Genomic DNA, 25718 nt, shown 5'->3' with positions numbered 1-25718 from the left:
CTGGCATGGAGTGGGGACGCCTCCGTCAATTGAGGAAAAGTGGAGAGACGTCAGGAGAACGTGGAGAAAGCAGACGAAGGGAGAGGGAGAAAAAGGTACAGGGCCGGAGATCGGCAGATAATAGGACCACTCAGTAGCGGGAGGGGGAAGCGCGTGTAAAGCGACCAGACACCATGGGGACGAGGGGAGGAGAGCGAGCAGAAGAGGCGCGCCCCAGGCTGACCGCCCAGGCAGTCAGCCCTGCATCGCAAGAGGCGAGCACGGCCGGAGGGGTCCGCGGGCGGGGCGGGACGTTTGTAGCCAGGGCAGATCGGGGGCTTAGCGTGCCCCTGCCCGCAGCCGCCCGAGATGAGCGAGGCCAGCCGGGTGTGCTCCGGCTACTACAGCCTCAACCGCAGCTTCGTGGAGCCCTTCCAGTGTCCCCAGCGCGGCGAGGGGGCCACCCTCATCTACTGCTGTGGCTTCGCTGACCTCAAGTACTGCTGCAGTGAGCCGGGCAGCTACTTCCCCTACAAGCATAGCTACATGTGGAGCCTCAGGTGGGTAGGCAGGGGGCTGGCGGCCATGGGGCTGGGGAGGCGACGAGTCGTGCCACGACGGGAGGAGGGAGGTCGCCCGCGTCCTTGCGACCTGCTCGGATCCCCCCGGGGGGACAGGAGCCTCCGAGGGCTGATGAGGGACCTGCAGAGAACCCACTCGGTGCCACCCCCATCCGGCGAGGGTCGGGCAGTGGCGCCAGAAGTGTGAATACGCCGGGGTCCCCGGGCGAGGCGCGCGCGGGAGGAGAGCGGGCTCTGCGCCCAGGGCGCAAGCAGGGCCGCCCGGCGGGAGCGGACTACTCTTCACTCTCTCTCGCCGGCACCAGTCCGAGGCCTGCGGCTCTGCGGGCAGAGAAAGACAAGCACATAACTTAAGGAGGAGGTTTTAATTCTCTTTTTTATTTGTTTGGGCATTTGGTGCATTTGAATGGAAAAGGAGCTCCTTTGAGACTCAATGTGTTAACCAAAGATCAGAGTATTTTAAGCCTCTTTGCCGGTGAGAAGGAATTGGCTGTATCATTTAAAGTATCAAGAAAGGGTGTGTGTGTGTGTGTGTGTGTGTGTGTGTGTGTGTGTGTGTGTGTGTGTGTGTGTGTGTGTGTGTGTGTGTGTGTATGTTTCGACGTGCACAGGCAACAGGGCTTTGTAATTTGCCCTCTCAGTTGATCTCACACAGACCCCCAAACAGAAGTGGAGACCCACAGAGAGGAAGAGTTTCAGTTGCTGTGATTACACACTCCGTTGAACCTTTGCAGGACACCCCCTTTCTCAACACTTGAGCTCTTTGGCCATTGCTGGAAAGTGAAGAGACTTTCAAAGGTGGTGTCTTTCTTGCCTCTTTTTCCTATGATGGTAATTTAACATATTCCAATTCGTATTTACACAGATATTTTCATTACGAAATGCTTTTCCCCCCTCCACTCCAAAGGACTGCAGACTTAGAACCTGATTCTTTCATTTTGACTGGAGAATGAATGGGGTGCCAGGGTTACAGGAAAGAACTGCCACCCCACCTCAAACTGTTACTGACAAATTAGCTTATGTCTGGGAGAGAGAGAGAGGCTAACTCTGCTAAGTAAGAAGAAGAGTATTAGTTCTCCCAATCTCCTACCATGGTCCAGACTTTAGCACACATGTCAAGTCTACAGCAAATGACTTTAAATGTTATTTCTTAGAGCAATAAAGTCATTTGTTTTTGCACACTGCAAGCTTCAAAAAAAATCTCAGAAGGAGTGCCTACTTACCAACAAGTTCAACTAACAAATTTGTATCATGCCAGAACAGGAAATGATGACAATTTATCCCTATTACTTGGGGAAGCAATTCGTATTGCACTGGCATATTATCCGGCCTTTTGGAAAATAACATAGTAGCCTGGCTCTGAGTCTTTGGAGGTGTTAATAATGGTGGCAGCACCTCCATGAGAGACTGGAACTCTTAAGTCAAACTCAATTGGAAAAGTGCCTGGGATTCTCAGGTCCCTGAATAGTTCCAAAGTGACAAGCAGCAGAGGATAGAAAACCTTCCTAAGGTTTATGAGGGCACAAAGGAATGAACAGCTTGCTGGGGTCTTCATTTAGCATTGACAATGCAGCTCAGTTCCTGGGAAATATAAAAATCATTTCAACTGATGGCATCAGTTGGCAATGTTAAACCTGGGTTTCTATATGTGTATGTATAGCTGATTCACTTTGTTATAAAGCAGAAACTAACACACCATTGTAAATCAATCATACTCCAATAAAGATGTTAAAAAAAAAAAACCCACCTGGGGTTCTTCCTTAGTTATTGAGCTCTGAGAACACAACGGGAAGGTAAAAATTTAGAACTTCATTTCCCTCATATTCTTTGCTCTCTCCCCTAATTTAAAATAGTCCAACTGTGAAAAATACCCCAGAAGTCATTAGCATTTGTTCTGAGATTCTGCAGCCACTGCAGAAAGGCACAGGTATGGTACCTCCAGGTGAATGAAGTTGCTAAGTAGGAGAATTCATTAATGTGACAGCAGCTACAGACCCTCTCTCAGGGACTGCAAAGCAAACTGCCCTATGGTGCTGTGAGGAAAGCATAATTCTCCCTTTTCTGTGTCTGGCCCACTCCCATCTCTTCTCCTCTTATAAATCCCTAACCTCTAAGGGTTTCCTTTGGAAACCTTCAGGACCTAGGAAAATAATGTGTGTTGCACAGGGCTACGCTTGAGTTCAATAAGTTATGTGTTGAAATGAATATTTTAGGAGATTCCCAGAGCTCCATCTTTATCTAGAGTTTTGCGTGCATAAAGCAACATTTCTATAAAGTGGAACTATGACAGTGAAACAGTTTGTCAGTATTATGAAGAACATCCTTTTATAACAGGAAGAAGTGACATGCTTTGTTTTTGTTTTTCCTTCCAATCATGTGGCCTGGTTTTTAAACTGTGTACATGTAAAGTCTGTAATACATACATTGAATTTAATTAAGTTGACAATTTTACTTTTAATTGACTAAATTATTTTTTCACTTTGAAGATGTTTTTAATAACCGGGTTCTCATTTCAGGGATCTTTCCAGATGTCTGGCCTCCTAGCTGCTTTATGAAGCAGATAATGTTAATTAAGTGGATTATGTTCTCATGTGTCTGTGCAGTCCTAACCCTCCCTACACATATGATCTACAAAAGTCAGCTTTGGTGCAAACAAGCATGAAAGAGGAGTTGCCAGAGCCAGGGAGTCTTACCTCTTGGAAGAGAGGGCATCAAGTGAGGGCAAACTCCAATTTAAATAAGCAACTATATACTGACTCTAGCCAGAAAATTACCCAGTCTTCACTTCTGTGCAGGGCTAGGGGAACTGGGCTGATAGTAATTAACAAGCACAAGAATCTTTTGAAGTCTGCCCCCATGTCTGGCTCAGGAGGCAATCTCTAAATTGCAAGGGGGCTTTATCTCCTTAAATTAAGGATAAGTAGGATGAGCTTAGCCCCTCACTTTTTTTTTTTTTTTTTTTTGGTGGTAACCGGGCCTCTCACTGTTGTGGCCTCTCCCATTGCGGAGAACAGGCTCCGGACGCGCAGGCTCAGCGGCCATGGCTCACGGGCCCAGCCGCTCCGCGGCATGTGGGATCTTCCCGGACCGGGGCACGAACCCGTGTCCCCTGCATCGGCAGGCGGACTCTCAACCACTGCGCCACCAGGGAAGCCCAGCCCCTCACTTTTAATTTTGTTCTTCCTCCCAAAGCAGTGACACACCTAGCACCCCTGGTCAAATTCTCCCTTCCCTCACTTTTGGCATGTCACATTTGTTCGCGCCCTAATCTCTGGGAAATAGCAGAAGCTGAAAGGCAAGACAGGAAAATAATGAAGGAAAAGATCACTACTTTTCAGTGATCATTTCAATGATTGTTACTTTTCAATGATGATTACTTTTCAATGACTACTAATGGATCAAGCACCAGTCAATTATCGTTTATTTCCATTTATGAAACATTAATTACAAGTTAAATACTCTATTAAACACTTTTAATAAGTGTGCACATGACTATGGGAAAGCCAATAGAAGCATCTGCTCTTAAGCAGCTTAAAATCTAATTATAGGTGTTTACATACCCACACATACATATTGCTCATGAAGGTAAAGTACATATGTTTGCATATTAGTCTTGCAAGATAATTTTCTTTTTTCCAAACTTCTTTTCCCATTTAAAAATAAGTTCACAGGTTTCTGAAAATTGTATTATTTCTCAAGTGATTAGACTTATAGATAACTGTATCAGAAGGAATTGTTACAAATTTAGTGCAAATAATATCATATTTACACTGCATTTTTAGAGGAAAGTACAAGGGTTTCTTCCTAAATGCTAGAAGCTATTGGTGTTATGCTCTTTTAGAAAGGAAAAATTCAGATTGAACATGAACTTTACATAACTTTCATAAACATTGCTTTCCTTTAATTAAACTTTGTTCTCCTCTCTTGTAATGGTTGTGGTTTTGTATATTAATACATGATAACTCCCATACATGTCTCCAAAATAAAAGTTCTACACTTCGGTAAACATTTGTTTCACTGTTTTTGCAGAGGTAGATATCTTTCTATTCATCTTTTATTGGTGAACCTAATCTTTCCTCCTAAAATATATTAATAATAGAGGTTTATCTGATAGAAATGTTTTTGAACCATCCCTAGCGAATCATGTGACCTTTTACTGTAATATGAATTCACATGGTATTCTATACCAATATTAACATATAAATGTATAGAGAAATATCATAAGAATTTGATGGTAGAAAAAGGTGAGCCATAGATTTCAATCATATACTGTTTATAATAAAACATAATTTGGTATGAATGACTGAAGCAAGTATTAACAATATTTAAACCTTTGTTTTATGTGCAAACAAGTTTGTGTGACAGTCACAGTGTTTTTTCTGTTTTCCTCAGCATTGGCGCTCTGATTGGACTGGGAATTGCTGCCCTTGTTTTACTTGCCTTTGTCATCAGCGTCTGTGTTCTTTGCTACTTATTTCTGTATACAAAGCCTCAGAGATTAGACACTGGCCTTAAACTTCAACACCTAGAGGCTATTTCCACTCAAGAAGGTAATCAGTAACTGTTATTTGTAACCAATTACCTGTAGTCTGTTCAAAATAATAACCTGTGCCTGGGTGACAGATCATTCTGTTAGCAATGAATGCTTTTTAAAAATCCAGTTTATTGGGCTTCCCTGGTGGCGCAGTGGTTGAGAGTCCGTCTGCTGATGCAGGGGACACGGGTTCGTGCCCCGGTCCGGGAAGATCCCACATGCCGCGGAGCGGCTGGTCCCGTGAGCCATGGCCGCTGAGCCTGCGTGTCCGGAGCCTGTGCCCCGCAACAGGAGAGGCCACAACAGTGAGAGGCCCGCGTACCGCAAAAAAAAAAAAAAAAAAAAAAAAAAATTCAGTTTATTATATGTCTTTATAAAACTTCACGTTAAATTAGGTCTTAATGATGAAATACCTTGGAGGGATTGTGCCCAAGGAAAAATAGTGGTAGGATGTAAATATTCTCATGAAAAAATAATACACTGATCCAGTAAATCCACCTTAATTTATTTATGTGTCTCTCAGTTTTAAAGGTTGTATCCTCTTGGAATTTTTAAATTTTGTTTTTGATGGAGCCAAAGAAGTCAAATAGATAGAAGAACAAAATATCCGATAATTAATTGTCAGTGTTGCATTGCTCTAGATTGGTTAGTCAGTAGTCAGTTAGGCATTACCTGTGTGCCTATGGTATGCAGAATTCAGAGGAGGTGTATTAAGTAATTCAGAGTCATATAAAAGAAACTAAAGAATAAATAGAAGTCAGTCTTTGTTCTTGAATAGATCACAAACTAGTTACGCTATACAGGTATGTGTATGTGTGTGTTTGTGTGTGTAGTGCAAGTATAAAGTAGAAATGTTTATGTAAGGTTTTCAGAACTGAGTCTCTTTGTTATCTTAATTATAATGTGCTACACATACTACTCATTATCATTATGAAACAGAAAGAATTGTTAAATTTTTTTGTGAATATAAATTTCTATTAGTGTATTTTAAAAGTAGTGATCATGAATTTTATTTAGATATACGTATTTTGAATATATTTTTAATAAAAATTTAGAATCTCTATATTACAGATATATATGTTTAGAATAAGACACAGGTGCTCACTAACTTCTATTTAAAAAGAAAGTGAAAAACTTTCTTCCAAAAAATTTAGAAAATTTCCTTCCCATATGCTCCATTTTAGCTGAATCCAGAAACATGTTTATGGAGTACATGCTGTGAGATCTTCTCAAATACACTAGCACCGCACGATTACTTTAGCTCTAGTTTTCTTCTCTGTAGAGACCTCAGAGGGTGCCCTGTATCACAAAGCAAGAAGCCAAGATCCCTTTGGAGTTCTTTTTCTGAAGTACTGTTTGGAGATTACATGGCCGAATTGACCAGTTGTTAGTTGAATTTAGTCTGATGGCTTAGACTCCGTTTCTCCACAGGCAAAATGAAGCAGTGGATTATCAAATAATCAAAAAGTAAAATAATTTTTGTCTCAATTGCTTAGATAATTTAAAGTATCAGTTCTTAAATTTTATTGTGTGTAAGAATCACTTAGAGAGTTTGTTAAAACCACGAACTCCAGACTCTGCATTTTAAAACAAATAGCTCCTCTTCCTGCCCTGCCCTTGCTCCCCTGCTGTCTACTCTCCACAGAGAAGCCAGAGTGAGCCTGGTAAAACCTAAGTCAGGTCAGGTCACTACTCTGGTCAAAACCCTAATTGCTTCCCATCTTTCAATAGATATGGAGTCCTAAACGTGAACTATGGGGGCTTTTGTGGTCTGCCCTTTACACCTTTATTTCTAGCATCTTATGCCCAGCCACCTTGGCCTCTTTGCTCTTCCTTGAAATTCCTGCCTCAGGGCCTTTGCACATGCTGTGCCCATTGTCTGGAATGTTTTTCCCTCACTTTCACTTTCTTTAAATCTTTACTAAAAGTCACCTTCCCAGGGAGTTCTTCCCTGGTCACTCAATCTGCATCTTTAACTTCAACATTTCATGCCTTCTTCCTGCTTTACTTTTCTCCTAAGCACTTACCACTAATCAACTATATATTTTACTTACCTGTTGTCCAATTTTTCTCTACTCCAACTAGAAAGTAAGTTCCAGGAAAGTAGAAATTTTTGTCTTGTTCGCTCACTACTGTTTCTCTAGTGCTTAGAACACAACAAATGTTTGTTGAATGAATTGAATGAAGTAGCACCGCACCTCTGTCGTAGGTGATCAAAGGAGCATGTTTATTGTCACCATTATAGTCATCAAACATTCACTGAGTGCCTCTTCTATACAATGCAGTGTGCTAAATAAAAATTGATTATTTTTCCTGATATTTTTCCTGATCTATCTCAGGGACTGCTCCAGAATTTTATTTCAAGCTGGATCTGAGAGCCCAGCAACAGAATTCGTTGGCTTGTTGACTCAAGTCTTTGTAGTCTTATGGCTCTTTAGCTAAGGAGATCCATTAGTGCACTTCCTATGTAGTTAGTTGAGGCTACTTTCTTACAATGAAATATCCCCACTCTGGCCCTCTGAAAAACACTATGTTTATCAAGTCAGCAAATTAATTCAATACACCTTTCCTGAGTGCTTACTCTTGGTAAGGCAGAATTTTATATGATCATTGCCTTCTGCTGCTTTCAAATTAGATGATTTTGGGCCCTTTGGTTGACATTAACCAAATAAGACATAGTGGAGAGCAGAAGACAAAATAGGTAATCCAAATGTCACCTGGAATAGGAAGAGAAAACGGTTCATATTTGAAAGCGACCCTTCAAAGTGATAATTAAAAACCATTGCTGTGCCTATCGTTAAATATGCATGCTTCATTCCAGTGATTCTCCCACCGAGGGATAAATGTCAGTGTTCTAGCTAGTGAGAAAACAAGGCTTTATTCCACTTAAGGAATGCCTTAAAGGTTAGGAACATTATGTTTGTGTAATAATTAAGCAAGTAAAATTACATTGGAGGAAAATTGGTTTCACCAGTTACCACTCCTTTCTTTGAAAACTATCTGTTCTTAAGAGTTGGCCTCCCATTATTTTTTTTTTTTTTTTTTTCCCATTATTTTAATTTTTAGAATTGAGACGTTTTTCATTACAGGCAATTTGAATGGCCTAAAGGGAAACGTGCTTTTGTGCACATACTAAAACTGACTTAAGGCACTGGACTTTTTTGTTTCTGTAAATGACAGTAGCATTAAAGAAGAAACAACAGGCCCAACACGGAGCCCTTTGTGCTAAGCCCCACATCAGCAAACCAAAACCTTACCTCACTGCAGTTTCAGCCTCCCCCAGGAGTGAAATTTTAAACCTATCCGTCTGGAATTTCCTGATCAACACTAGTAAGGTAATCTTCAGGATAGACCCCTGCCCCTCCCCTAAAGGAAGGTGACCTGCCTGAAAAAAAATCCTTTCTTTTGTTTATGACTTCCTTGTCCTATCCCCTTCTGCCTATAAGACTCTTCATTTCCTACATCTTCTCAGAGCCCCTTTCCACTTGTTAGATGGGATGCTGTCCAATTCACAAGTCGTTGGATAAAGCCAACTAGGTCTTCAAATTCACTCAGCTGAATTTTGTTTTTTTTAACAATAGTCTAAGTCTAAAATAGTCTAATCTTAGACTATTTTGCCAAGATTTTTCTTTCATGTACCTTTGTTCTATTGGGGTTCATTATTTTTAATGTATACAATTTAAGACTTTATACATTTTGAATTGATCCTGAAAATAGCAGGTCTCTCTCTGGTAGTGCCTGTAGAGTTTAATTGGGCTACCTCCAGGGCTCACTTTGTACAGAGGTTCTATTGCTAAGCAATTGATCGGTCTTTACATTGTGTTCCATAATCATTTTCTTTCTTTTTAACTTTTGTGTTTTGAGTTACGCCTGTATCAAATGCCAATGTTTAAAAGAATACCGTGGTTTGTAAATTGTACTGTATTGGACAAACAGTTCTGAGCAGAAGATGGCTGTGTGAAGGGCATCTTTCTGAGTAGACACCCCTGGGGCGAGGGCTCATTTCATAAGACGTGGAAGAATTAATGGTTAATGGGGGAGCAATTAAAGGGATGAATGTCTTAGATCCCTGCTTCCCAAACTTTTCCACTGGAGAATCCTTAAAGGTAGATAAGAAAGGAATGTGTACCTCCAGAATTCCAAGGGTTAGAATGGAAAGCCCTGGCTTGTGAGCTTTAAATTATGTGAAGTTGCCCATTATATTTTTTAAATTGTGGGAATTTTTAATTTGATTGCTAATATAATGACTTGTTTTACTCTAATAATAACATTATATCCTTTCCATTTCTGAGTAAAACTGATGCTCCAAGAAGATAAAATATATTCATCCTGCGGTTTTGAGTATCCATTGACACCCTAGGGTTGTGGAGAGGGGTGGAGAATCGAGAGGGTTCTTAGAAGCAGAGTTTTTGATGAAAATGAGAAGGGCAGAGAGTAGAGCTGCTTGACACAAATAAAATAATACTGTTGTATGGGAATAATAGACAACTCCAATTATCTATTATTTGGTAGTCTCTTTTGCAAAGGCAGGCAATATAAATGGAAAAGGGTAAGCAAATCAGCAGTAAGGCACAGGTTGTCTAGGAGAAAAGCATAAATTATATATAGAATACTGAGAAAGCAAGCAAATTTGACGATTGTGTATACAATTGTTTGTTCTGCCTGTGAGCAAAATGGGACTTGGACCGTTCAGAATAGTCTACTATATTTCTTCTTAGAAGACACCCTTATATCCCTGGAAAGAAAACCTTTCCCTTAATTCACTTTCATTTTAGGAAAATTAGAAAATATAGAAAAACAAATAAACAAATAACTTCATCCATGATCCCACCACACAGAAATAACAGATATTAACACCACGGTGAATATCCTTCATGGATTTTTTTTTCTATATATCTATAGATACATGTATATATAACAAAATTGGGAAAAAAACGAATCCTATAACAGCTTTTCTTTTTTCACTGAACAACAATGACATCATCGTTTGCCAATAAATAAACACCACTTTTAATGATTACATTTTATTACCTTGATGGAGTGCTATGAATTTTTATTCTTTTATTTTGACATAGTTCACACTTCCAGAAAAGTTGCAAGAAAAGTATAGAAAAGGTTGTATACCTTTTCCCAGATTTACTAATTGTTAATATTTTACCTCACTTTTTTCAAAATTGACTTTCTTTTCATGTATATTTTCTGAACCATTTGAAAATAATTTGCAGATATCATGCTTTTTAACCACAAATATTTCAGTATGTGTTTCTTAGGAACAAGGATTTTTTTTCCCTACATAGTATTACAGGACATTTATCAAAGTCAGGAAATGTAACAGTGATAGAGTAATATTATCTAATCTGCAGTTCATATTAAAATTTTCCAATATCCTTAAATAGCTATTTTTTTCTTATCTACGATCTAGTCCAGAGTTACATCTTGTAATTAGTTATCATATTTCTTTAGTCTTTTGTTTTTGTTTTTTGAAACTTATTTTTATTTTAAATCATCCTTTTACCTTTCTTTTTTTCAATTGAAGTATAGTTGATTTACAATGTTGTGTTAGTTTCTGGCTATACAGCAAAGTGAGTCAGATATATATATATCTATATATATATATATATATATATATGAATATACGAAGTTACTATTTTTCCTTTTGCCATTACTAAGTAATTTGTTGGGAGGTATGAAAAAATCCTGTTCCTCCTCCAACTTTCACGCACCCATTGATGGCTCTTGACTGAATCTTTTCATTCAAAATTTCAAGATAATTTTAGAATTATTATTATGATAGCTATGAAATGGTGATTTTCTAACCTCATCATTCCTTCTGTGTTTATTAGTTGTTATTCTACTACAAGGAAGAGCTTTCCCTTTCCCCCTATTTACCTATTAATTAATTTATTAATATCAGTATGTACTCAGATTCTTTATTCTAAAATAGTCTATTACTATCATCATTTATTGATTCTTAAATTATCTCAGATTTGGCCTGTGGGAGCCCCTTTAAACTGGGTCCTATATCCTTTTGAAATATGTCCATCACTTTTTGAGCATTTTTTTTTGCTCTCTGTCACAAAATGTTCTTGAGCAGCCTGTGCTTTTCCTGTTCCAGCCCTGAAATCTGCCATTTTTCCAAGAAGTCTCCAAGAAGTTGCCCTTTTAGTTGGAATGGTGTTTAGAAACCAGTCTGGGTATATCATATTTTATTAAATTATTGACTTTGAACTAGCTTCCATTTTTTTCTATTATACACAAGCATTGAACATTGAAGTATTTTCCTAGCATAAATCCCTAGGAATGGAATTGCTGACCAAAGATTTGGTACATATAAAAGTCTTTGGATACAAATTGCTAACTGTCCTCCAGAAAAGTACTATTTCATGAGTATTTTTATTTCAAAAGATATATATCTTACTAATTTCACTGAGGGAAACAATACAGTGTTTTATTTTAAATTTATCTAATTACGAGCAAGGGTGGACATTTTCATATTTATTTGTCATTTTCTTTGTGGTATATTGTTGCTCATATCTTATACACATTTTTCTATGGGGGCGTTCATTTTTCATTGCTTTATAGGAACTTTCCATACAGTAACTAAATTCTTTTTCACATATATTGCAAGTATTTTTCATAGTTGTTCCCTTTTTAATTTTATGTGACAATTTTTCAACTGTAGAAGTTTCTCCTTTTGTGATTTCTTCCTTTAATTTCATACTTAGAAAGTTCTTACTTCACTTTAAGATATAAAGATATTCACCTATATTTTCTTCTAATACAATACATACATTCACTTGTTTTTTAACATTTAAATCATTAATAATCCTGGAATTAAAATTTTTGTGTAAAGTGTGAGATAGGGATATGCCTTTATTTTTATTTTACAAATGAGCCAATTGTCTAAATATTTATTGGGAAATCTATCCTTGTTTTCTTGCCAATTTAAAATGTCACCTTTGTCATATATAATTCTTATATATACTGGGATCTGTTTTTAGACTTTCTGTTCTGTTAAATTTATCAGTCTGTTTATTCTTAAGCCAATAATATACTTTAAAAATTACTGTAGCTATATAATTTAATATCTAATTAGGGAAGATTTTCTCTTCCTTCCCATTATGCTTCTTTTTCAGTTTCTTAGCTACTCTTGTTTCAGTATTCCAAATAAACTTCTGAATCACATTGTCAAATTTTTAAAAATCAAGTGGCATTTTGATGGGTTTTGTATTAAATTTATAGATAACTTCGGGAGCTATTTTTCTTAGTAGCCTTAATATTGATTCAACCAAATTCTACTCAAAACATTTATTAATTACGCTGCCACATTATTTTTAAATGCCATTCTTTGTTTCAGAGAGGCTTTAAAAACTCACTGAGATCTTAGTAGAAGATGGGGTAATTTGAACTCAATGGCAGAAAAGGTCACTTGTGTCTCCTAAAGGGGCCTTTCTACTGAAAATAATGAGTCTGGAATTTCCTACAACTCTTTTTGTTTCTAGAATGTAGAAAACCAAATTGCTCAGCAGAGCTCCTGCTACTTTTAGCATTTGTGAGTCCTCCTCAGGGAGCAGGGTTAAGCAATGCTGGTGGATGCTGGAACCAAAAAGCAAAATAGAAGCCAGTCTCTCAATTGTGAAAATCCATTTAAAGGATTTAAAATATCAGCCAAATTCCTTTGTGAGCTATGTTAGTCATCTATAGTTGAATTTAACAATGCAGAAAAGAAAAAAAAATGTCCAATTGTGGAAAAAATAGGGTAGGGAAAACATTTCTGGAGAGAACTGCCTTCATTCCTTGATGGATGGGCAAAGCAAAAGGGCAAGTCTAAGATTCTAACTTTCACAATGGATTTTTAACTGTATTTACACGAGATACCTGCGTATCCTCAAGGGGAAGGCAGGGCATTGAAGAAGGGAGAAGTCAATAGGTCAGGTCAGTAGGCAAGTTTTGCTCACTTCACCGTTTACCTCAGATCCAGTTCTTTGCATTGTATTAAATTTAAAGGGAAAATGTCCCCTAGTAAATAAAGAACACTTTTAGGGTGCAAATTTAAGATTGCTTGTTTCCACTAGAAAGAAATGCAGGGTGAGTGGGATGTGTAGATTTCTACTAAAGTGAGCCAGCTGATTAGTCATTGAAGCTGCTGTTGGGCAGCAGATAGGTAATGCAGAAGCTAGAAGGACACAGGCAGATAATGGCAGAAAAGCTTAATTACCGCTCTGCCACATAGCCAGGAGATGAGACCTGCAGAGGGCCCAGCATTCTTTTGATATTTTGAAATGGCAGGTAAGAGCAGAGTTCATAGAAGATTTATAGGATAAATGGATCCCTGAGGAATGCTTCTGAAAATGAATGTAAAATTTAACTATTATAGAAAAAATATATTGGCCTAGTTTGTGATGAGGCTAGGCGGATTTTGTTTGATGAATTTGATTTAAATGGCGAATTTTATTTGCTTGATGAATTGCATTTAAATTTTGGCAAAGGCCAAAACAAAGCTTTAATTTAAATGCCAGGCTGAGAGGTATAGGATTAAAGGAAGGTTGAGATTTACATATGATGACCAGACTGAAGAAAAGAATAAAAATGGGACACTAGCAGCAGAAGGAGCAACTAATGTCAACCCAGGAAAGCACAGTGATGTTGGATCTTCCCAGTCTGCACTCAGGTAAAGAAAAGGAGAAATTAAATTAAAAAAAAACCCTTTATATGTAACAAATCCCTTAAGAGCTCAATGGTATAACAGATTTCTTGTTTAAAATTTAATCCATGTTGTAACCTCGTGACAGAAGAGGCAGCTGGTTTTATCTCTACTCTGTTGGTTAAGAAATTCGTTTCTATTTATTAAAGGAAAACTAGGAAAAGGTGAGGTTGCTGAGACTTTTCCTCTTCTCTCTTTAAAAATCATTCCAAAGGGATGCAGTTAGCTGGACTCTGATATCACTACAGCACAGCCCACTTACAGCAGTTGTTTTTTCCATAATATGCCCAATTAATTCTCTTACCAGAGGGATATACATTGAAAGCACGTTTGGACTTTTATAAGCTGCAGGTAGAGAGGGAACACCAGGGTGTTGACTTGCTAATCAAAGCTCCTGCTTCAAATAGTGTCAGTATGGTGTTTATATCAAATCTTTTCTTGTTCCTGTAGCAAATCAGTTTGGTTAGGGGAACTGCATTGCCTTAAGAAGCCAATCTAAGAAATGATCTTTGTACCTGCACTGGTTAGAAGGATCCAGTAGTCAAGGAAATAATGAATCAGGGCTGGGGAGTGGGGGGTTTTACAAGTCCTAGATGAAGGAAAATCTATTGATAGGATACTGGAATGTATTTTGCAAGCCTTTAAATCTCAGAGGGCAGTAGACAGGTTAAACTCGTTGTTTCCAGAAAAACGCGTAATGGAAACCAGAGCTGTCAGAATAGAGATGGCTTAAGAGAGAACCCCAGACTAAGGGGTTCTTAGAACCCCAAACTAAGTGAGGAAATAAATTCCTGAGTTTAACTCCCATAAAAAGAAAAAAAAAACCCTGTATGTGACAAGGTAGAAAAACCACCTTGAAAGTCTCACTAGAATATTAAGAATTTAAGTATGTAAAAACCTTAGGAAACATGAAGGACTTGAATTAATCAAATGTTATAGTCTTCAGACTTCCAGGATTTCAAATAAAAGGTTAAAATTTTAGATATTTGGGCTTCCCTGGTGACGCAGTGGTTGAGAGTCCGCCTGCCGATACAGGGGACACGGGTTCGTGCCCCGTTCCGGGAAGATCCCATATGCCGCGGAGCGGCTGGGCCCATGAGCCATGGCCGCTGAGCCTGCGCGTCCGCCCCGCAACGGGAGAGGCCACAACAGTGAGAGGCCCGCGTACCGGAAAAAAAAAAAAATTTTAGATGTTTAAAAAAATGCTAGAGGGGCAAGATAGGGGAAGAGGATTAAGAGGCACAAACTATTATGTATAAAATAAATAGGCTACAAGGATATATTGTACAGCATAGGGAATATAGCTAATATTTATAACTTTAAATGGAGTATAATCTATAAAAATACTGAATCACTATGTTGTATGCCTAAAACTAATATGATATAAATCAACCATACTTCAATAAACAAAGAAAAGAAATGCTTATATAAGATACAAATTCTGCCCAGATAATATGAAACTAATTTACATCTTAAATCCTTGGTCTTTTACCTTTACCTGCTGTGATACCGGAGAGTACAAACGATACTGAACCATAAAAATAAGCCTACAAACATTTTGTTTTTCAAATATTACAAATGTTATATAAGGAAAATAGTTTCAAGGGTCTCTCTCTCTCTCTCTCTCTATATATATATACCCCATTACTTAAGTATTTAGTAGTTAAATTTGAATCCATATATCTTTTAAAGTCTACTTTGCAAATAACAGTCAAGAATTTATCAGGTCATCAAATTTTCATGCTAGCTTTCCCTACTACATTTATCTTAACCAATTTTGCTTGCTGACTGGGCAAAGAGCTACTTGCCAGGCTAGAAAATGTTGTGCCTACAACAAATTAACTTTTTGTTGTTTTTGTTTAAAAATCAAATTATATAGTCAAAACATTATGATTGGATGTTTAGAAGTAGAACATTAATTTAACACCAAAAGAGTTCAGATGTAATGAAATAAAGCCATATATTGTACTGCTCTAGGCCCTATATTTTAAAATTATGATACTTTTAATATTAGCCCAGAGAATAATGCCACATGTTTCAGGCCTATGGGCAAGATGTGGGAGCTGTAGTGAGACATCATCGTTCAAAACTTATCAATAATATTGCTCCTTTGAGTGTTGATCTATGAAAACCACCTATAGTGAGGGATGTCCTCAGTGACTCTAGAAAGCAGTCTATACAATTAGTTATAAATGGGCAAAGCCAGGCAGTATGAACACACTTAAAGGTGAGGCTTAGACTTATCTAAAGAAAAAAAGTGAAAAAGTCATATAAGAAGAGAGACTAGATGGCAAAAAAGTAGAGGAAAGCTACTTCTAAGAGTGAAACCTCTTGGCTAGTGAGTCCCCCTTCCCCTTAGGTAGGTTTGGAGCACATTTTCCAAAACCTAAAGGACAAATAAGAGTTTTTCAAGCAAAGATTAGAGAATTAGGGATATCAGGCAGCTGGAAGTATGCAAAGGCATGGGGCAGAGAGAGAGCAAGAGAGCAGGCCAAGTCTGGGGAGCCTGTCAGTCAGTATTTCTGTGTGTCTGAAATGCCAAGTACCAGGAAGGGAATGGGGCGAGCTGAGCCGGGACAGGGAAGTAGGGCTCATCCTCAGCCTAACCAAGAAATTAAGATTTGATCCTAAAGAATTTTAAGCAGAGAGAAGCTGATAGTAAATGCCCTGAGGAAACATTATGAAAGTATTAACTATTATTGTATTGCTGATAGTTTTGCATCTTTTCTCACTTAACATTGTATTCTGAGCATTTTCAATGTAATTAAAAATTTCTCGGAAATCACTTTTTCAGATTAAATGGCTGCATCATACTTATGTACGATAATTTAGCAATTTCCCTATTATAAATTTAGGGTACTTACAGTTTTTTGGTATTGAAAAGAATCAGTGAATATCTTTATAAGTTTTAGAGCTCATCTCTTATGGTTTCCTTGGGAACTTCATGCAAAAATCACAAGGTAGGAACACTCCAGACTTAAAAATAAATGTACCAGTTTACACTCCCATCATGCCATCCCACTGGCCCTGCTTTCTAGGGCCAAGCAGGACATCCCCCACTATGGGTTGATTTCATAGACTAACACTCAAAGGGGTAATATTATTGATAAGTTTTGAAGGATGATGTCTCACTACAGCTTCCAGATCTTGCCCATAGGCCTGAAACATGCATGGCATTATTCTCTGGGCTAATATTAAAAGTATCTTGTTTAAAATGTGGAGCCTTGAGTGGTATGATATATGGCTTTATTTCTTTTCTTCTGAATTTTTGTGACGGTAAAATAAATTACTTAAATTACTCTTGGCCAAGAAAGATTTTATCTGTTCCTAATTGAGACATGAAAAATGGTAATTACCTTTTGAATTTACATTTCTTTCTGACTAGTACATTGGAGATTCAGTAGATCTTTTGCCCATCTCTTTACTGATTAAGAGGTGTTAATGTCTTACATATTGATATGTAAATTCTGGTTATATGTTAGACATGCATCATGTGTTCTAAACATTTCTTCCCAGTTGGCTTTCAATCTTGTCTTTTGCAATCTACAACTTTAAAGTTTTTACTATGCCACACTTTCAATCTTATCATTTCACTCAACAAATTTATTGAACATTAGCTATGTACAATGCAATTCTTCTGCATCATCAATGAAAAATATAGTAAAAGATCTCTGGCATGTGGTGCTTACATTTTAGTGAGAGGAGACAGATAATAAACATAATAAAAAGGTAAATTATATTAGAAAATAAATGCTATGGGAAAAACTGGAGAGCAAAGGGATTGGGGATGGGGTGGGGGGAATGTAGGTTGCAATTTTAAATACGGTGTTTAGGTCTCATTGAAAAGGTGACTTCTGAGCAAGGATTGGAAATTAGGGAGTTATCCTGCAGACAATCTGAGGGAAGAGCATGCCAGACAGAGTGAACAGCCAGTGCAAAGGCCCTGTGGCTGGAACATGCCTGAAATGTTTGATCAAAGAGGTTGGAAAGACAATCTGAGGGAAGAGCATGCCAGACAGAGTGAACAGCCAGTGCAAAGGCCCTGTGGCTGGAACATGCCTGAAATGTTTGATCAAAGAGGTTGGAGTGAATGAGAGGATGAAGTAGAAGTGAAGTCAGGGAGATTAATGGTGTGTGTGTGTTTGTGTGTGTGTGTGGACATGTAGGCCATTATAAAGACTTGGGTGAAATGGAGGGTTCTTTGCAGAGGACACGCTTTGACTTATGTTTCAAAGGATCACTCTGAGTGTTGTGCTGAAAATAGAACAGTGGTAGCAGTGAAGGTGGTCTGATTTTGGATGTGTTTTAAAAAATGTAGTCAACAGGCTATCAGATAAATTGGTGGTGGGGTTGAGGGAAGAGGAACCAAGACTGACAGAGGTTTTTGTCCTGAGCAACTGAACACATGGAAGTTGCCGGCAATTGAGAAGAGGAAGACTGTAAGTGGATTGGGCTCTTTTTTTTTTTTTTCCTGGGAATGATCCAAATATCAGTTTTGGACTAAGTTGGAGATGTCTGCTAGATATCCAAGTGGAGATGGCAAGTTGAGTCTGGAGTTCAGGAGAGGTGTGGGTTAGAGACACATATCTGGGAGTCATCAGCAGAGATGGTATTAAAAACTGTGGGACTAATCAGCCTAAGATGCTTGGGAGAGGAAAAGGGACCAACAAGAAAGATGGAAAAGGAGCAATGGTGACACAGGAGCGAGTCAAGGAAGGGTGGCATCTGGGAAGCCAAGAAAGAAAATGCTGCTGATAGGTCAAATAAGATGTGGCTTGTGAGCTGAACTGTGGGTTTAGCAACAGGGGGTTATTAGTAACATCTGTGATTTCTTGCACTGCTTTTACATAATTATAAAATTATTTAAATATATTTAAATTTGTATATATTGGTGAAATATATGACATTATTTTCACACTTAATTTTTCTAACATCATTCATTGATTAATAATCCATTTCTTTGCTATGAGCTTGTTAGTCTAACTTCTGATGAACAAATATCCACATTCCTCTACCCTTGTGCATTTTGGACTCATTTATATAGAACGAGTGAATGGGATTGTGGGATGAACATGCTCTTTTTAAATGTTACACTCAACTGATTATAATGGCAAAGCCTTAAGATTGTTGTAAATTATTATGATCGATTTTAGTTTTGTTCCCTTTATGCATAAGGACAGTCACACTTTTATTAAGCAACCCAGAAACTGTTACCTTCTGACCAAATGTGTAGTTTCCTCCGTGGAATTGTGGAGAAAGAAAGGTAAGCATGGAAACGAAATCCTTACTTCTGTTACTGAGTATTTCCCTTATTTGACTTTCAGGAGAAAATGCTCAAAAACAACTTTGAAATGATTCAATTCTCACTCATCCATAAGGTCTTTAGGACATCATATTTCCAACGTTCCTAAAAAGTTTATTTTTTTAAGGACAAATTTTAAAGTAAGATTTGATGTCATAATTTCAAATAGTTATTTCATTTTGTTTTGTGTATTTGCAGGCAGCTCAAATAGAAAAACCAAAGCCCCCAGTTCAAATTCAACAAATGAAACATTCTATGAAGCTGATGATATAATTCAAGAAAAAACAATGGATATGACACAAATCAACACTGCTTACTGGTAAATATCCTGTGTTGTAAAAGCTCACTGGAGAGATGGAGCAACAAAAATAAAGAGTTCACTTCAAATACAGTTTGTAATAATACTTTTCAAAAACTCACCACGCACAAAGCAAGACACAGCTGCAGTTTTGATCATTCAATTAATTTATTAAACACCCACTAAGGTTTCTGATAGATTTCCATGTGCATAAGTTTACTTTTATTTGCTAATTAAGATGTTTCTACATTACATGATATTATGTTAATACTTCAGGAGAAATTATAGAATTTATCAATAACAAGATAAGCACACCTATGTCAGTGAAGAACAATGAGAAGTTTATGTCACATTACCAGCACTTCACAAGTTTCTCACACCTCGAGGCAGTTATTTTTATAAGAGATGGTACTAGGTAAGTAAATCTCGGGGAGTGGGGGGGGGGGCCTTATGAATGAGAAGTGGTGTGTTCTTAAGTCTCTTAGAAATCAACCTATGCCTTTTTTAGGGGATTTGCTGTATTACTGCCTTTATAAAAACTAACATTCAATAACAAAATGTATCACTATGTATAATCTGCATGATAAATATTTTCTGCAAGGGATAACCATAACAAAAATCCTTCACTGATGAAGTTCCTAAGGAATTTCTAGAATGAAAGTTATAAAACAAACAAGTTAGTTTTCTGGTCCAACCTAAGGCTACTGCAGTGGTATCACTTAGACATCTAGAAATAAAACCACAGTTTCTGCAAATTAAAATTGTTTTAAAAGATTTTTATTCATAAGTGTGATTTCTATTATAAGAACACAGACCTGGTCCTATAATGGAATTCAATAGAAAAAAAAAATAATTTTAGGCTGGCTCTGCTGAACACATCTACCGTATTGTACAAAGTTTCTGTAGTTAGAAGACTAGCCTTTCAAAATGTGTCAAATACAGCTTCTCTGGTCTGCTGGGGGAAAAGACAGGAATGCCTTATGGCTCTCAGGTATGCAAACTCAGGGTTAGAAACTTCTGGCCATTAGCCTGTCAAAATTTCTACTAAGAACTGGGGATTCCAGTGCTGTCCAGTAGAGGTTTCTGTGATGATGGAAATGTTCTTTCTATATCTGCACTGTCTGGCATGGTAGCCACTAGCCACATGTGGCTTACTCAGCACTTGAAATGTGGCTAGTGCAACTGAAGAGACACATTTTCATTTAATTAATCTAAATTTCAATAGCCACATGTGGCTACACTGACAGCATAGTTCCAGATCATTATTGCAACACCCTACTGCCAGTGCTGGATTTCACATTCAAAAAGAGCACAGTATTGCCAATGTTTAAATATTAAAATTGCTCAGAGTGTGTGTGAAGTCTGAAAGTTGAAACATTTCCATTACAAAAATGACATGTGGTCATAAAAGCAAAGAATTTTCATCTATTTTTGTGAAAGCACATAAAGTGTGGGTACTTCTTCATCTTTTATCCAGCTTTGATAAAAAAACCCCAGAAAATTGGCTATCTTGATACACAGATATTAATAATTATATTACTGATTAGATGTTGCCTCAGGTGAAAATCTAGGTTGAGAAAGTTAGTTAAGGCACTGGTAAGTCTACTTTTGTTGCTCAAGGGGAAGAGCAGAGGCCAGACAAGAAGCAGGAAACTTAGAGACTCAGGGCCAGCAAAATGCTCCTGGTTCCCCAGACTCTTCCCAACCTGTGGGACAGGCAAACTGGGGCTGGGCATGGCTGCATGCATCACGGGCTGTGCTCTACAAGAGGCAACCCAATTCTCTGGCGCTCTGCAAAATTTTAGAGGAGTTGGGAGAAGACAAGTGAGGTCTGAAGATCCTGGGCTTCGCAAGTGAAATTATCATTGAGCTGGCCTAACAAACCCTACTGTTCTTGGATGCCAACTGCCCAGGAAAATTGAGTCTTAGCACTTAGTATCAGTTGGAATCTGTGGAGCGCTCCCTGCCAAGCCAGGAAACCTGGGGGAGAGCAACAGGGCTATCTAGTAGACCAGCTGGTGTGTGTCACTGTGACTTTGAAGCAGTTGCACTTCGTAATATTGATTTAAATATTAAAATAGTCAAATCAATATTAAAAATATTAAAAGAAGCCTTACCAAATTACGACGGTCTGCCTTGAAAAATATATTCTAAAGGATTTATAGCGACTGAAAATACTAACATAACAACACAATATATTCTGTCAGTCAAAAATAACCTAAAATAAAATTAAAAGCAAAACACATTTCTATGTACATTTGCATGTAATTCTGGGGATGGGTCTGATAAAGAATAGAGTAGCTTTTCAGAAGACTGTAATTTTTAGAAATCAGAACTTAGAAAAGTGGGCCTAGAATAAGAGATCAGATAATAGACTATCAAAGACTCAAATTATTTTCTATGTGGGCTTTTAATGAGACTAATTTCATCCTTTAAAAACTGTGGGATTGGATTATGAAATGGATGAAACCAAACCTCAATAAAAGTCATTTCTTTCCTTAAAACTCTCTAATGGCGTCTCTTGCTTACAGATAAAGGCCAAGCTCCCATACATGGAACATAAAACCTCCTTCTCTTGTACCTGAGAACTTAGAATGGTGGTCTCGATTCTTACCACTCCTGCCCCACACAGGGCTTATAATTCTTGACACAAACGCCCCAGCTTTTTCTATTGTGGGCTTTGTTCACTGTACTCATTCTGTCAACTCCCACTCTCATCCTCAATCAAAATGCACTGCAGGCATTACTTTTTCTAGGTAGCCTCTTCTAACTTCTCCAGACTATGTTAGGTGCTCCTGTGTGTTTCTATAAACCCAATTACTGCACTTAATATCTAATGATGAGTTCTGCTGTTTCTCCTACCAACTAAACTGTGAATTCCTTTCAGGGAAGCAAATGTGTCTTATTTATCTCCGTATCCCTGGTATTTAACATAGTGTTTGCCATGCTAGGCACTCAGTAAATGTTTATTGAAGAAAGGACTCAATGGCATTTAACAAGACTATTATTGATAACTCTTCAATCTAGTTTAATTGAAGGTAACCTAGGCCTATGTAATTTTAGACAGAATGAGTCATAAATACAGACACACACAGTTGTTTTACGCACTGATGTTTTAGCCTCAAAGAACCAAAGATGTAAACAGATATGTATTAAGTATGAAGAACTGGGGATCCCTCTGAGAGCTTTTAGCCAACAGAAGATATGGAGAAAAGAAATACGGAACTGTATGGGGCGTAGGTCCATCAGCCTAAAAGCAATAGTCTCAAAGTATTCAGATAATCAGGTTACAGATACAAATCTAAACATAAATTCTGTCTGCATCTAGTGAAAATAACATACACTGGGTGGTAAGGATGTGAACCAAATACCAATTATCTGCTTAAAGAAGTAACATGTGTTTAACAGTTACATTAATAAATTCCACTTTTACAGTTTACAGAATGCTACCTGCTTATCTGTAACAATTTATAAATGAATATAATAATTTATATTCTAAATGAAAATAATTTCTAAAATAATATTATTTGAAGTATTGATAATTATATATATTAAGAACTAGAAGGGATCTTAGAGATAATTTGGTACAATATTTTATAGATGAAAGACACCGAGGCCCAGCGAAGGTAAATTACTTTGTTGAAGGTCACACAGGTAGCCAGAACGACTAGGACTTGTGTTTTTGGCCACCGTGTGGCATGCGGGATCTTAGTTCCCCGACCAGGGATTGAACCCCTGCCCTTTCAATGGAAGCGCGGACAACTAGGACTTTTGGATTCTTACTATTAAGTTCAGTTTTCCTTATGCTACATATTGCCTGAGAGGAAATGTCTCTAATTTTCTCCTACAATATATTAGTGAGATTTGCATCCAAACCCAATAATAATAACAAGATCACTTCAGAAGAAAATTACTTTAGTAAAAATAAATGAATTTTATTCAGATGAGATCTTTCATAAATTATTCTCAGACTATGGGAAATTTACTCAAGAATAATTCCAAGAGTTTTTTCTGGGGAAAAAAATTACTGAACGTTAAAATCTTTTAATTTGTGAACTCTTATTAGTTAATGAGGGCTGAATTTTATATAACTCTCCTGAGCCACTGATTGTCTCAGCATCCAGATAACAAATCTGATAGGCCAACTTATTATCTCTACAATTAACAGAAGTAAAACTTACAAATAACTGGATCAACTCTTGTGTCACTACAATTATCATTTTTAACCATGTTACACACTCAACAGGATGAGACCATATGTTTGCATGTAGCATTTTCTAATAATTTTTTAAAGTTTTTTTTTTTACTTATTTTTCTCATACTGATAACCAAAGGATTGTATTTTCCTAAAATATAGTTTTCAAAAATACATAAACTACAGCAAAGGCAAAACAAACCCTTAAAAACCTAGTAGCTCTGTGTTTCTCTCCAAATAACTGACTAAGCTATTTAAACAAAAGGATTTCTTTTTAAGGAGGCCATAGGATGAAGTTAGGTTATGGAAAAGCTACAAGTGTGAGCACTTCCATGGCTGTAATGTTAGAAAAGGGATGTGGATGTAGCTTCCCTAGAATCTGCACAAGGTAAGCATATGCTAAGAGGAGTTATGAGGCTCTCCCAGTCTTACTGAGGTCATGCCAGATAGGAGTGCTGGGTGAAGGAAGAATCAGTACACCTTTCCAGCCTGTGAGGTTATGTGTACTTACCTGATTTCATCATAATGAATTCACCTGCAGCCATGTCTGTAGGCTACCAATTTGAAAATTTATAACTGCACCACAGTGAGGTACTTACAATCTTTGGTGCTGTACCATGATAATTAGTTGACTTTCGATGCTGCTACAATAAGTATTTAACTTATTGGACATAAGGGATATCCAAGTATCATTGAGAAATTAAAAAAATGTAGAAACATTTATATCTACAACTATGTGTTTGAAAATGCTAACTCATATAAAATTTCCATTGTTATATAAAGACTTTCATGATGTAACTCCCTGACTCTTAAATTTTAAAAAATACAGAATAAAATTCTTAATCCTAAATTTTTGTCACTGCTCCTGAGGTTTATGATTGAAGTCAAAGAGAGAAACACCCCAAACTAGTCATTTATGAAACCATAAATTCAGTGGAAACCTGCTTCAAAACTACAAATTATTTCAGACAAATATATATGTATGTTCACGTTTATAAAAAATTTCCACATTACTCATAGAAACAAGCGTCATAAAATTTACATACCGAATACAATAAAAATCAGTTCTAATGAAGATTTAGCTGTTATCCTCCTAAATAAAAAGTTCTGTGTTTGAGGTAACTCTTTAAGACATGCCAATATGGCATATTTGTAAAACAACCCAGGAGTCTATCTTAAAAATCCTGCCCAACACAGCATCATCTCTATGAGACCTACAAGTAGGCTGAACTAGACTTGTCTTTTTAAGCAAGGAAGAAATATTTTGTTACAAAAACCAAGGAGGCAGGTACTAGAAACTCTGCATCTCAGAAACCAGTGAAATTTTGTTATAAATACTTTCATTATCATCTTCCTGCTGATGCCATTCATTTAAAAAGTTCTAGTCAAGACCAATAAAGCAGCTTCATCTCCTGTGACATCCAAATAAAGCCAAGATTTAAAAACAACAGTGAAAAACTTCACTCTCATTATACATTATCATAGGATATAAAGCTATGAAAATTTTCAGTGTCAAGCGCAAAGCATTATCCCCTACCTCACTTTAACACTGGAAGGTGGACACTTAATTCAGCAGTACTCATTAACTGCCAAGTATATTGCCTGTGTTGACTGTAGTAAAGCCATTTACAATCAACTTATGAAGTAATAACACTAGCCAGACACACACACAGAGGAATACCAAAAACGATGAGTTTTGTTGCACAAATATCCATACTTGGGGCATGGCTATCAGGTAATAAGACTGATTCAATACTCTGTAATCATAGTACATTAAAATACTGCCAGACAGTAATGGGCCCATATATGAAAAAATGTCTATATGGAAAAGGCTGTGATTTATTGCCAAGCATAATTATATAGCAAATTTCAAGGAAAGTCTAATAATTTTCAAAACCATATTTTTAAATTTAATGGGTCAGGCCAAAGTCTCAGTTACTTTTTGGAGATTTCAGAACTATTAGGGGCAGAGGAATGCTTTTCCTTTTTTCTCTTCTTTTTGTCCTTTTTGTGATGCTTCCCCTTTTTTGACTTACTCTTTTTCTCTTTTTTCTTTTCTTTCTTCTGATATCTTTGTTTCTTTTGTTTTGAAGTGTCCTCTTCAGTGGAACTGGATGAATAAGAC

At 37.3% G+C, this 25718-nt stretch overlaps 2 protein-coding genes across 2 annotated transcripts in view; one reads left to right on the top strand and one right to left on the bottom strand.

Annotated features, from left to right (window-relative positions):
- SHISAL2B (shisa like 2B) lies at positions 1-19745 on the top strand. The gene is made up of 3 exons (XM_060009431.1): positions 1-539; positions 4953-5110; positions 19299-19745. The coding sequence occupies exons 1-3, from the start codon at positions 349-351 to the stop codon at positions 19421-19423; spliced, it is 474 nt and encodes a 157-aa protein (XP_059865414.1). The 5' UTR covers positions 1-348; the 3' UTR covers positions 19424-19745.
- The window catches only part of SREK1IP1 (SREK1 interacting protein 1), a 61677-nt gene continuing 55703 nt past the window's right edge, over positions 19745-25718 (bottom strand). The window contains exon 5 of the mRNA XM_060009432.1: positions 19745-25718. Coding sequence (XP_059865415.1) covers positions 25529-25718 — 190 coding nt within the window. The 3' untranslated portion in view covers positions 19745-25528.

The sequence above is a fragment of the Delphinus delphis genome, chromosome 3, assembly GCF_949987515.2.
Source record: "Delphinus delphis chromosome 3, mDelDel1.2, whole genome shotgun sequence".
In the NCBI taxonomy this organism is placed as follows: Eukaryota; Metazoa; Chordata; class Mammalia; order Artiodactyla; family Delphinidae; genus Delphinus; species Delphinus delphis.
This window is presented reverse-complemented; position numbering and strand designations above follow the sequence as displayed.

What these genes read in the sequence shown, in the direction of transcription:
- SHISAL2B (XM_060009431.1), top strand. Translation starts at nt 349, where the DNA reads ATGAGCGAGGCCAGCCGGGTGTGCTCCGGCTACTACAGCCTCAACCGC. An exon ending in AGCTACATGTGGAGCCTCAG is followed by an intron (nt 540 to 4,952) that starts GTGGGTAGGCAG and finishes TGTTTTCCTCAG; the next exon opens with CATTGGCGCTCTGATTGGAC. An exon ending in GGCTATTTCCACTCAAGAAG is followed by an intron (nt 5,111 to 19,298) that starts GTAATCAGTAAC and finishes GTGTATTTGCAG; the next exon opens with GCAGCTCAAATAGAAAAACC.